At 38.1% G+C, this 14,165-nt stretch overlaps 1 protein-coding gene across 1 annotated transcript in view; it reads right to left on the bottom strand.

The window, feature by feature from the left end:
- The window catches only part of LOC126356154 (integrin alpha-PS2-like), a 372,087-nt gene that overhangs the window by 40,587 nt on the left and 317,335 nt on the right, over positions 1-14,165 (bottom strand). Inside the window, exons 11-13 of the mRNA XM_050006898.1 lie at positions 9,877-10,043; positions 360-508; positions 73-272 (exon numbers count right to left, since the gene is read on the bottom strand). Coding sequence (XP_049862855.1) covers positions 73-272; positions 360-508; positions 9,877-10,043 — 516 coding nt within the window. The remainder of the gene's footprint in view (positions 1-72; positions 273-359; positions 509-9,876; positions 10,044-14,165) is intronic.

Genomic DNA, 14,165 nt, shown 5'->3' with positions numbered 1-14,165 from the left:
CTGACCAGTATAATAATGTTTAAAGTGCGCAACAAAGAAATAACTTCAGTTAAACAAAGTCACACAACTTACGGATCTGTTTCCAGCACAAGATCAGGTATGCATATATTATCAGCACCACAGTTTTTCTGTATGTTGATTGCATCATGTTCTGATAGTGGCTTTCTCTGGTCGAGAACTGGTGTCAGTGACCGCTGAACTCTCTCTCTGCTATATTTTGTATCATATTTTATCACTGCCTCAAGAGGTGATAATTTATCTCTTATTCCAGGCTTTAAAACAAAATTTAACAACAATTACTACTTAACTTCCACTTAATTATATTGCTTTTACAAATTAATTTTAGCTGATCTCTTTACCCGAATGTAGACTGAATGACTTCTGCAGTATTCAGAATTTCTGCTGAGAGTCAGTGTGAAGTTCTTTGAATTTATACCTTCATTTCGATGAAAGAACAATCTTGGACTTTTTGGTTTTTTGGCATCCAGTACTAATTGAACTTCAAATTCTGAAAATATATATAAGAAATAAACTTTCAATGAAATGTGATGATAACTACAATTACTAACCAAATCTGATTCTACATTTCCCGTACCAGTTAGTTGTAACAAAATAACCAAACTGCAATCAATATTAAGAATATGAAACAAACTCTTATTATTAGACTTTATTAGCTGAGACATCCTTTTTCCCACAGATTCATAGTGAAGACAACCTCAGGTATGCAGAATGTATGATAAAACAAGAATACATAAAACAGATTTGCAAATAAAAGGAGATACAGTAATGTTCCTTTCATAGATCCTAAATAACATTTTCTTATAAAACATATTTTTATTTTAGAGGTAATACCAAAATTGTCACAAAAATGTAAATCTACGTACACTGAAGTGCATAAGATAATTCTTAGACTATTGTAGCTACACATTATCAAACAGAAATTTTATACATTTATTTAAATTGATCGCATTGCTGCATTGAAGATGTGCAAAACTCAGATTTTACATAATACAAATCTGATATTCTTATTAATATTTATGTTGACTGATTCTACTAAAAAATTGTCAATGGAGTTGCTTTCCATCAACAAAATCTTTATGCTCCTGTTCAAGTGATCTTTATTAATTCATGAAGTGTTTAATATGAGGATATTCCCAAAAGTAAGGTCTCCTATTTTTTTATAAGTGCATATACCTGTTTATTTCTACAATGGTTTACATCAGTTTATAGCTTGAACATTTAGCTATTTTTTGACATAATCACCATTTCTGTCGATGCCTTTTTGTAGACGCTGTGGCAGTTTTTGTATGCCCATGCCATACCAGCTCAGCACCATGCTGTTCAGATAGTAACGAACCTCTTCTTTCACCTCAGTTTCCAGGAACCATGAAGTGAAAAGACATTGCTAATACAGGAAGTACACGCCATTACAACACCCCTTAGAAATCCGTTACAAGAAAAATTGTCATGTTTGTTGGAATCACAGAGAAGCCTGTTATAACTGTTGCCTGAGGAGTTCATGTGGCTGTTAAAAGAAAGGCAGTACTTGTCAGCCACAGATTTAATATACAACAAAATTCTGACAGGGAATGTAAGGCTGATAGCATTAAAACCCTGTAGAATTCCCAATCGTTTGGAACTGACTGTGGAAGAAAGATCAATCCTCTCTTAACTGAGTTCAGTTACTACCAGTTCTGTGACTCCCCCATCAGGAGTGGGCCCTTCTTGCTCACCTTGCACCTAGTAATTTTGTGTCAAGCTTACCACTCTACCCAATGGTTCAGTGTCAAACTATCAAAGCACTTCATAAAGAAACTTAAAAGTCCTTTGCCTAACATTCTGTCTGCTACGTAATTCAGTCCCTTCAGATATTGGAATACACATGTATAATTCCTCAGTTTACAGTAAACCAAGTGTGGTAGTGTTGAAAATTCTGATGTCAATCCATGGTTTCTGAAATTCCTGGCTTCACTTATGTATGCTAGTTCATGTTTTCCCTGTGTCTTTTGTCTTCCATAACCAGGTCAAAGCATACTACAGTTAGTTTTGTTGTGTCTGACTTCTTGGACACTGAGGTGGCAAGAAATTATGTAGTTAATTAGAACACTTGGAATAAGTAAAGCATTATTAATTATAACACTTTTAACTTTGCTTGCCAGGCTTGGATGTATCTATGAAACAGCACACATGGACTTGCTGTTTACAACAAACTACATGATCCACAATAAGTAAGTGGTTAATTGATACAAGCTCAGAATGGGCATATTGTGGCTTTACCACAGTCACTAGGAAACACAAGTTCATAGTCACTTGTTGATATAGTACTGATAGTGTTAGCTCATAGGCACCGTTCCCAGGAGATGGAAGTCTCTTCACAGCCCAATGGCTGACACGGGCTATGTCATGGTGATCAGGCAGCACAACAATGCTACTCAGACAGGAATTACCTGGAAGTGGACAGAATCTTACCTCAACCAGAACTGTCCTCCTGGCCTTCGGCAATGCTAGTTCACAGCTTTGCTGTGCAGTATCTCTGTGGTGGTCAATACTTCTTGCACTGCTTTCGATACTCCATGACACTATAGTAATTAAAAAGCCTTAAAGGCATGCAACAATTTGCTTTAAGGGTGCATTCCAATACAGCCACCACAAATATTACTTTAAATCACAGAAATGGTAATAGTATATAAAATAATTTAATTTAATTCAATAACCTTGTAATTTCGGATCCCCATTTTCTTATATCCAACTATCCCTTGTGGGTTTCTGCTTTCTGTTCCAGTGAGGCACGAAAGCCTAAAACTGATGCACAGCATTTTCAGATTTCAAGGAAACTGCTGATTAGCAGCTGGTCATATCCTTCAACACCTGTCCTAAAAAGCACCTACCATCATTCTGCCTTAGCAGACCCCCCACACACTACACTGCCAATTCTGGAACACTCAAGAGTGTAATTTCTGTGTGGTGCTTCATAGCCCATATCATGATCCTCAGGATTTTATGTTATATCAGTCAAAACCATATAGTTTATCAAATCTTGAGCTGGTTACTTAGAAAAAATTTCTTCCCATCCAAGCTGTAACATAAAAGCCAAAATCAGGTTCAGTTACCTCACACTTGAATGTGTAGCACTGACTCGGCACCCATGCTTGAATGCATGCTTCTCATATTACAGAAACTGATTCTGCATCCTGCACATATCAGAGCTTGGCATTGTTCTGCTGTTGATGGACACTTCTATATTCTGCTGAAAGGGTGAATGTTATATGTCATCTTACAGGAGAGTCTCCATCTGATTTGTATCTTTCAGCACTGTCAGTCTGGCTCCACACTCTACCTCTTCTCTCCCATCAGCCCCAAAATAGATACAATTGATAGTTCAATCATATGTTTCAGAATTCTGGGGATGCAGGTGTGCCATAGCTACACTTACACCTACTTCCAGCAGCTTTGAAACGCGGAACTTACATCTCCTTCACTACTGGTGTGAGTTCAAGACTACTTCCTCTGACAGTCTTAATTGTGTGGGTTTGTAACATTCCAGGCAGACACTTCAGCCACCTGCTACAGCTCAGCCAGGCTGCCATGAGCACCACACTTGATTGATTGTACACTGTTGTGTCACTGTTCTTCAGTAGCGAAGACTTAAAATTTTTACTCTTACCCTTCAGTAAGATGTGCTGCATGTTGACTTTCCCACTGACTGGGAGTTCTGCAGATACATAGACAGCCTTCCACTTGTAACATTACAGGACATATTGGGACATATTGAAGTATTCGATACTGTAGACTTTTAGGGGATGTCGATACACATATGCAAAATGTAAAGGGAAACTTTGGTGATGTTTAAATATTGTACTGTGTCAATATTAGGACATTTTGCACAGAAAGGACAAAAATGGAATTAATGTAAATACATATTAGTGTTAGTAACCTATTTTCATTCAATTTTGTAATTATATTTCATTTTGTAAAAGAAAGACTCACTGTCTGCTGTAGCTCTGATTAATTGTATAAATTATCAGTTTTGAGCTAAATTATTCCGTATAATATGGACAAGATACTTTCAAAAACTCACCAGCTAAAGAGAAAGACTGTAAATGAACATTTAATGCACACTTCTGGAACTTTCTATGGAGAAATTCTATATCATGATCGCAAAAATACGAAAACTTGTGAAAACTGTTTCATAATCTAATTTCGAAAGACGATTTGTATCAAGAAATATTGCTAAAAAGATTTGTTTGCGTTTTGAAAGACGATTTAAATCATTTTACATATACATAGTTGTTCTAAATCACTCAAGAAATATCCAGAATCAAATGTCAAGATATTTCTGGAAACATCGGTACAAATCTGGTGAAGGTTATCCAGAAGCTGGTAGAAAAATGTTATAAAATCTATTTGGAAATTATGCTTGTAAGAATTTATATGTACTGATCCTTTTACTTACTTTAATCTGTACTAAAATTCTGTAATGTCTAATTTAGTTTTAAGTCGTGAATTGCTATCGTATTGTAAACAAAACATTGTCAAAGACTCTCATTGTTTGGAAAGATATTAATACACCTAGGAGTTGTCAGTGGCCAGTTCAGTTCGGATATGCAGTGCGGTTAGCTCGGAGAGTCAGTTGTTGAGTCTGTGAAGTCTGTCAGTTCTGTTTGTAAATAAACGTCTGTAATGAAGAATTACTTGTTGTCGTCAATATGAACTCAAGACCTTTTGCACGAAGCAGACACCTCCTAATGCAACGTTTTAACTTGGTGTTGAGGAGCTGAAATGTTATAATTTGGTGCAGAAAGTCCTGGGACGTTATAATTTGGTTGAGGAAGCTGGGATGTTATACACTTTACATGTATTATTTGAATGTATGAATAATTTATTATATGCACCAAACTATGTGGTGATTTTTGCAAAAGTTAACCTGAAATTTTCCAAAGAGATGAATTTCATCTACAACAAGTGGCATCACTGAAGCTGTACCAGATAGCAGAATCAAGTGGAATTGTACCAGTGGAGTTGTTTGGAACACCTGACCAGGTTGAAGCCAAATGTTGGAGTAGCACTAGTCAACATGTGACATAACTTGTTGTAAACACTCAATTGCCCTCATCCAGCAGAATGTGCAATTAACACATTTAGAAGACAATTTTATCACCAATACCTGACAGATAAGGACAGTAGCTGCTGACTTGGTACTGCCTTACGTGCATTTCAAAAACATTATTAATGGTGATGTGTAGCTAGTGCATGGAGAACTTACCAATATCACTACCATGTTGTAAATGCTAAGGCTTTGCAAGTCATCCTGTATAACATGTATGCTATTCAGTTACATGTGAAAGCTCTTTACACAACCATTCCATTACAGTTACGGCATTAACGCAGCATAGTCTGATGCCCCCCAACATATTTCTACACTTATTAACCAACATAATCACCCAAGCAAAGGCTCAATTACAAATGGCTTTCCTGTCATGGAACCTTTCTTGCTGCATAGCTACACTGCTGATAGGGTGCAGCTGTTTTGACACGATGATAATCTCACTGTAAAGCATATTTCACCCAGTCAAAAACTGCTCCACTGATAAGTGACTGGTTACATGACCAACCTAATATGTTACTAAATTCTAAAGAACACTCTTTGTTGTACCTTTCTATGACTCAGCATCTCTTCTATATGGTGACTAGCAACTATCCTTTTCATTACAATGTACCATTCACTTTTAAAGCTTTCTTCCCTATGCCCCATATTGCGTTATTTTATTACCCAATGTGATTATCTTTATCTTATCATACATTTGGTTCAATGTCTGTATTATTCTCTTCCATTCTTTGTAGTATGCTGGGTAATGAGCTATGGCATCAACATCAGAGCTAATATAAAGGTCTAGGGTCCAATGATGAGTGAGTTCATTGAAACAATATGATGTTTTGATGAGTGTCAATCCTGTCATCTTCACCTGAAGGAGATTTATGAGCAGATTAAAATTTCCTGCGGGTGCTCAGCATATGTTTACTGTTAAAAAGAATTTGTTATGAAATTCTATTTCTGCCATACATGGTACCATATGCTGTACTAAGGAAAATTTATTAGTATCTGTGTTCTTAAGTGCATGATAATTGCTGATGATTATGGCAGTTTCTCCTGTCTCCATTTCAGCTCTACAGAAGTAAGATGCTAACCTAAACCCTGTTATACTAGTGGTCACATGATGGCAGAGAGGCAGATTATATCAAATCTAATTTATCGATGTAAATTACTAGTTCATTGATTAATCGCTCAGGCCTCGAATATTCTCATGCAATTGGGATAGGTGACATTTTACACTGGCCTAAATATAATTAGGTGGAAAAAAATTTCTTGCCATCAACAAAAATTTTCAACTAACAGCTGTTCGTTCAGATATAGTATTCTACAATTACACTGTTTAATTTCTTCTCAAACAGAATCTTTGTTTCACTACTAAGCTCTCTTAAAACTTGGTTTTATTCTGGCCTCCTAACCCTGTAAAAGATGCTCTGGCACCTATAATCCCTCATATTTTTCCACTCATGACAGTGGGTCTCACTATTACGTTTTTTGCTACTTGCCCAGCCAGATTTCCTCCCCTAGCCTCTTGAGGGGAAGGCCAAGTCTAATATAATCACGTCTACTGATAGAATCAACAAGAACCACAATGGTGTGTGACCCTGCAACTGACATAAGCAGCCATTCCAACTCCAAATTAAATTTCCTGACAGAAAATCCAAATCAGTTCAATCACAATGGTTCAGAACACCAGTGGCATAGCGTAAGGGGAGACTTTGTGACTTAGTCTCCCCTGTATTCTTGCTTAAAAAAGATTCAATAGTAATTCATAACAAAAATATAAATAACTTTCTGCTAAGAGCTCTAAATGTGCGAAGACATCAGTCTCATGGCCCGTGCCGCACCTTTTATATTGGTGTATCTGCCTGCTTGAGACTCGACTGCTCTCAGTCTCTGCCCCCCTTCCCTTATCTGGCTGTGTGCGCCTGTGCCCCCTCCACTTCCCCTCTTCCACGAAGGCCGGTGCGCTGCACTTGCTAGCAGGTATCGAGACTAGTCTCTGCCGCTTCTACGCTGGCTTTTAACACAGAAGTGAACAGTTGAGCGGTTTGTGTTCATAGTCATTCTTGTGTGATTTTAGTGCATATTTTCGTTGTGTCGCCAACATGAGTGTGTGAGCAACTGAACACCTTATAGAATTTTTATTAAAAACGCCTTTTTCTACATTAACATACCATACGAAAAAAAGTGTGAATTGAAGGACAAACAACCTACTCCAATACTCAGTGTAGTTTTAAGTGAAGCCAAAGAAAAACTCACTGTTCAGACAGCCTGGTACGAAAAGTATACTTGGCTGACTGCGAATACAGTTAATAACAGATTATATTGTTATATATGTCTTCTGTTTGGTGGTGAAAAGGAATGGTGCAACGAGGGCATTTGTACAATAAAGAACTTTGACCGAAAAGCACCAAAGCATCAGATATCAAAATGTCACCTGTAGGACAAAGAATCATTTCAGTTATTGGACAAAAGTAGAATTGAGAACGCCCTTTCTGAAGCCGCTCATCTGACAGCAGTAAAATACAACGAACAAGTTGCATACAACAGGAGAGTATTGGCTTGTATTAGTCAGGCAGTTGTAATTCTTTGTAAACAAGAACTAGCCTTTCGAGGCCATTGAGAGGATGAATCCTCCAGCTACAAAGATAACTGTCTGGAATTGTTGAATTTACCAGCTCAAGGAGAGCAGTTAATCCAAGACCATCTGTTATCATCTTCAAACTTTAAAGAAACTTCTCCACATATACAGAATGATGTAATAGAAATAACTCTGACAGTTAATGAGAAAATAAGATCTGAAATTCAGAACTGCAATTTCATTTTGATTCAAGCTGATGAAATATTAGGCGTGTCATGCAAGAGTCAAATGAGTATAATATTCAGATACTGTATTGCAGACAAAATTGAGGAAAGATTCGTTGGATATTATGATCTTTCTGGAGATAAAACTGCTGAAGGTTTGTCAAACATTATTCATGCAGTATTGAAAGAATGGAATGTGGAAAGAAAAGTGGATAGTCAAACATATGATGACACTTCCGTAATGGCGGGCAGAGAAAAAAAGGATTACAACAATTGGTGAAGCAATTCTGTCCCTATGTGCTGTTTATTCATTGTTACGCACACCAACTGATTTTGGTACTGTTACATGCTTCCAAAATCATACGACAAGTACGCATGTTTGTAAGTGATTTTACTGCATTCCATTTGTTTTTCAGCAAATCATCAAAACGAACTGTATTGCTAAGGAAAGGATTTAAACTGCCACATGCAAAAAACACTCACTGGAACTTTCATTCCAGAGCAGTTTGAACAATATCTAGTCATTTCTCAGAGCTATATAGTGTTTTTAATTATACAATTGACGATACAGACTTTCAGTGGGACCCAGAATCTTTGACCTGTGCTGTGAGAATGAAACGACAGATGGATGATCCTATGTTTGTCTACTACTTGCTTTGTTTCTACAAAGGCTGCTTTGTTTATGTTGTTCAATTCTTCAGTCAAAATCTGTCAGTATAACTGCTTGCCATGACAAAATAAGAACTTTTTTCAGAAACTTTACGGCAATTAAGAACGGAAACATTCGTTGATGAATGCATTAAATGCAGTTTGTGTTTGAATGGCAACTTATCATTCCGTGACAGTCAAAAGACATCTCTCAGGGCACTAACTTACGAGATATTGGATTTTCAAATTGTTCAGATGGAAAGAAGATTTCAAGAGTTTCCTCAAATTCAGTTTGTGAACTTTAGAACGAAAAGTGTTTCCTGAACTATCAAAAAGAATTTCCAAAATTGAAACTGCTTCAGTTATTAGAACAGTGCCCATTTTTCAAACAAGGACAACTTGAAAGTGAACTGTGTAACATATACGCTGATGTGGAAAAACGCTTATCTCCAAGAATACTCTTAAAGTACATTGTCAACAATGATTTAGACACTGTTTACGAAGATACAACGAAGTTCCTGTGTTTGGTTTTGACCCTACCTGCAACTACAGCAGGCAGTGAACGAAGCATCAGTACTCTCAAATGAGTGAAGAGTTATTTAAAGAACTCAATGTCCAACACCCGGCTGTCGTGTTTGAGCACTACTTTGAGAGTTATCCAGTGATCAGATCTTTGTAGACCGAGTTATAGACTCATTCATGGAAAGAAAAGACAGGCGCATTGCACTTGTATACAAGAAAATATAAGTGCTTCTCATCTTGCTGCTGGAGTTCTACAAATTTGTCATCATTTCTTGAACAAGTTAGTTATTATTATTAATTATTATTATTATTATTAGTGGTGGTGGTAGTGGTGGTAGTAGTAGTTGTTGTTTTATTTGATGCATTTTGTTTAATTTGTTTAAATTATTGTTTATTGTACTATTTTGTCTACCTATAATAAATGTAGAGTCTCCCCAACCTTTACAACCACGCTACGCCACTGCAGAACACTTACAAATTCAACACTTGTCTGTCTCAATGTTAATGTTATCCTTAACACACCACACTCTACATTGCACTCTAGATCTCTGTCAATGTTACTGTCCACCCCAACTATTATAAACATGCTGGCTTATTCGCTAACATCTTTACAGAGTGCTCCTAAATTCTCGTATCACCTGATCCTTTCCCTAAGAATGGTGACAAACATTTCCACTATAGATTCTCAGTTAATCAGTTTAATTTAATTTCCTCTTACCTTTACATCACATTTCACCTCTTCCAGACCCCTCTCCCCTCTCTGCCCATTCCTCTTGCCTACTTCTCATTATTTATGATAAACTACTTACCATGCTGAGGATCAACACCAATGCCACTATATTTAAAGCACATTGTAACAGTTGTGCACGTGGTCATTGTACCATCTCTTAATGTACAATTATTCTCCTCAAGGCTTATAACCTTAGACTCAGGACCAAGTGTTACTCTGGCATCCATCACTATTACCGGTCTTGACCTAAAATTAAATAAATATTAATAAGTTAAACAGGTCTCGTGAAATTTTACTAGGAAACAAGAACAATCATATTACAGCAGTCCCTGCAAACAGTAATCAAGAAAGTAAAAAGTCCACAGCATCTTTATGGAAGACTTTTTATAAGATAAACTAGCCTTTTCCCAGCAGCTTCTTTTGCGTACATGTTTAACACATACATTGCATGCATCTCTTCTCCCCCCCCCCCCCCCTCTATGTATCCATCTCCTCCTCACTCTCTCATACCCAAATCTCCCTCTCTCTGTCAGACTTCTCATGCTCTCCTCTTCCTTTCCCACCTGCCACCTGCCCACTCTATTTATCCTTATCCCTTTCTTCTACACTGGCAAAATTGTGCTTTTCTTCACTTTCTTTGGAAAAATTCCATCTCTGAAAGTGCTGTTTGCTATGTACAGTAATGGTGTGACTATTTGTTCACTTATTAACTTTCTTATGTGATTCAATATTTCATCATTGTTAGTTGATTTCTTAGAGTTTATTTAATGTATAATTTTCCTTGGTTCATCTTCTTTGAGTTGTTTCAAGAACTTATTCCATATGATTTTGTTATAACTTAGAAACCTTCTTTTTGGAATTTTCTTCCAAAGTTTAAATTCTCTGCGACATTTATATAATTATCATTGAGTATGTTTGCCACTTCTCTACCATACCATCTGTAACCATTGTGGTGTCTATTTTCATTAACATTCAAAGCTACCTTTATCTTGTTTTTGAATTCATTATGGCACTGATAATTGCTCTTGCTTTTGCCTCTCGTCATTTTTCTGTACTACTTTTGAATGTTTTATAGTTTTCAGGTTTGCCCTCTATCTCACTTCCTGCACCTTGCTATGGCATTCTAATATTTCACTGGTAATCTATGGAATTTGATTCTGCAGGTTTTCTTGTCTCTTTACTATGGAGAATGTGTCATTGAAATGATATTTATTTATTATAATAAATGCATCAGACTTTTAATTTACACACAGGTACAGTAACTTTCATTCCAGATCTCCCTATGCGATATTGTTCTAAATATCTTAATATTTCGGTCACTGATGAACCTGATTTGTTGGGTTGTTTGATTGGATTCTGATAATACGTCATTAGTTTGGTAAAAGCACATCAGCTGTCCATGATGATCAGATACCTCTGTTTGACACCACATGACTCATGGTCACACCTAATAATATTAGCAATGATTTTGTCAATAACTGTCTGACTTTGAAAGTCTGTCTTGTTGGTACAGATATTGTTGCCTCCATGTTATAATGTGTTAACAGTGCTTCAGAATCTTGCCTCATTTTGAACATTTTTCTAAGTTAAAATAACCTTTCTTTTCATAATCATTCTAGTAAGTTAGCTTTTTTCAGAAAAGTGCTGATCTTGCCATCTGGTGATCTTTACACACAGAACACTCTTTAAGTCACCTGTCACTACACCAGTAGGTTCAAAGTCTTTTCCTTCAGCTATAGTTAATTTCACAATTTACTGTCTTTATGTTTAGTTCTACAGAAGTAACTGGGTAACACACAGACCTTTATTGCCAGATTACCTACCTGATTTCAGTTAGCCCATGTTTTGTGATGCACAATATGCCTGATTTTATTCTTTTTTCTGGCTTCTAGTTCATTACCAGTGTATTGGATATTATGGGGTAATACTTTTTTGGAATTTTCCTTTGGCTGACTTACGTGTTGTGGACTGTATTCTGAAAGGATGTTATAAATGTGTAGAGGATGATGTGGTCACTGGTGGCACCACTTGTAAGGGTTATGGACTGGGAATGGGTGTGTGTGAGTGGTTCTCTGGTGAAGGTGCAGAGTAGGTGTAGAAGATGTACACAGTCAGTGGTGACAAATAATTTATTAATTGTTGAGTTCAATAGATGTAGACACAGCAGCAACAGGAGAAGGTGGATGGTGGTGGTCGGTGCATCCAGGCTATGATGGCAGGCAATGATGGCAGGCAATGATGTGCCAGTGTCAGCACTGGCATCATTAAGGCTCAGAGGCAACCTCACCAGCCGCACATCGTTCAGCCCTGTGCTGTATCAGTTGGTAGTGCTGTTGCACTCATAAATGCAGATGGACTGAGGAAATACTCAGCCCAGCACTAGGTGGCTGTGTTGCCTGGGACTGAGTCCCAGACTAGTGACTGGAGGGTAGAGGCTTGTGCTGACAGGTCTCAGAGACTCAGCACTGAAAGGACGTTAGCTCAGCCCCTGCTCATACAGGCTGCAGCTGGACTTCCAGTTGGCCATCCCTTCGAGATGGGGGAAGGACGGTGACAGCATTGTGGTGGAAGCCAATACACAATGGATGCCAATTTGAAGCACAGCTGTGGTGATGTGCTATGCATGGCAAGGCAGACCTTGTTATTGGACACACACACACACACACACACACACACACACACACACACACACACACACACACACACACACATCCTGCCAAGTATCATCAAAGTATCTCAAAACACCAGCTGTTACCTGGGTCACAGTTGCAGAGACACTGACATGGCCTAAGTGCTGAGCTTGTGGCTGTCAGCAAGCACCCAGGTTTTAGAATCATGACATCGACTTGCTTATATTTGGCTTTCTCAGCTCAACCAAATGATTTATCGCCCACCCCCCTCCCTCCCCCCTCCAACCAGGACATATGTTTCCTTTGTTTCTAATGGTTTTTCAGACATCTGTAAAACATTCTTCTGAGTGTTACATTTCAGGTACAAATTTGTGTGTGCTCCAAGGTGGTCACAATGTTCTTTAATGGCACAGTTTATTGAGCTGTGCCAGCATGTCTCTGGCAGTTGTGTCAGAAAGGTGTGTCACAAGTGTGCTGTGGTGCTTTTTATCACTGGCTGAGGTGGAAGTGAATCAGCACTGGCTGGTGTGCACTTTCAGTTGTGAGTCGACCCAGGAATGAGGGTGGAACACATGGGGGATGGGGTAGGGGTGGGGAGGAAGTATCAGCTGGAGTGTCTTGTGAAGCAGCCAGCCTGTGTATTGGAGTTGTGGCCATGACTACTGAGCAACTGGGGCAGCTCTGAGCTGTGAACTTTGAATTCAAGCTGTTTGTTTGTCTGCAAGTTCTTGGTGTTGTGCATAGAGGTCAGCACCTGCAAGATTGTTGTGGAGTAATGGGTATCAGATGCAAGCTATGGTCTTGTCATTACCTCCATGCTGTGTACTGAATATGATGCCCAGGTGGATTATGTGGAGTCACCATCAATGAGTCTAAGCCATCATTTGCCATTTCCTCACTGGTGAGTGTGGAGTGTGGAGTACATCAGTATGGTTCTCAGCTGAGGCTACAAGAGGTCGATCATGCATATGATCAATGTTGTTCTGTCAGTCATTGTGGTTTGTAAGGCATTGTCTTCCTTGTTTTTTAGTGTCGCTTGCATCATGTGCATGTCGTTTATTGAGTTTTGTTAAGTGTTGCCTACTGTGCATGAGCTGTTTGTCAGTTTTGTGGTCTCTTATAAGTGTTGGGGCCTGTTGTGTCACATCAAGTATCTTTTGTTCATTCCCATTTGTGAAATTAGTATCAAGTTCAGGTTGTTATTTGTTTACCTGTTCTGAAACCATGTGGTGGAAAGGACTGTCATGATTTGTTCATACATTAAATTGCAACACTTCCTGCTTTTCCAGTACTTTTAAATATTGTTGTCTTTCAGACAGCTGGTATATGCTGTTGATTCTGTAAATTTCAGTATGCTCGTTTGACCAATGTTATGTAAGTGAATGTAACTCCATCTTTGGTGCAGGAGTGTGGGACAGCAGCTGGTTGATGAAATGTAATAATACTGTACCAACAGCTGTTATTTTGATATTGTTTTATTAGGCAACCAGTTTCAACATTCCAGTCATGTCTTTGTCAGGCCTGTCACATGAATGACACTAGGTAACACTCATACACATAAAACTGTCAAACTGTTTTGACAGACCTAGATGACTCCATATCACTTGTGTGCCAAAAATTTTGAAATGACAGATGGAACAGTCATGGGTGTTTCACTCATCAGTTATTACCGACATCTTCAATGAGAGTTTCGAAATATGAACACTGGAAACAGTTCCCTCCTCCTCTGTCCATCCTG

This window comes from Schistocerca gregaria, chromosome 3 (assembly GCF_023897955.1).
Source record: "Schistocerca gregaria isolate iqSchGreg1 chromosome 3, iqSchGreg1.2, whole genome shotgun sequence".
In the NCBI taxonomy this organism is placed as follows: Eukaryota; Metazoa; Arthropoda; class Insecta; order Orthoptera; family Acrididae; genus Schistocerca; species Schistocerca gregaria.
This window is presented reverse-complemented; position numbering and strand designations above follow the sequence as displayed.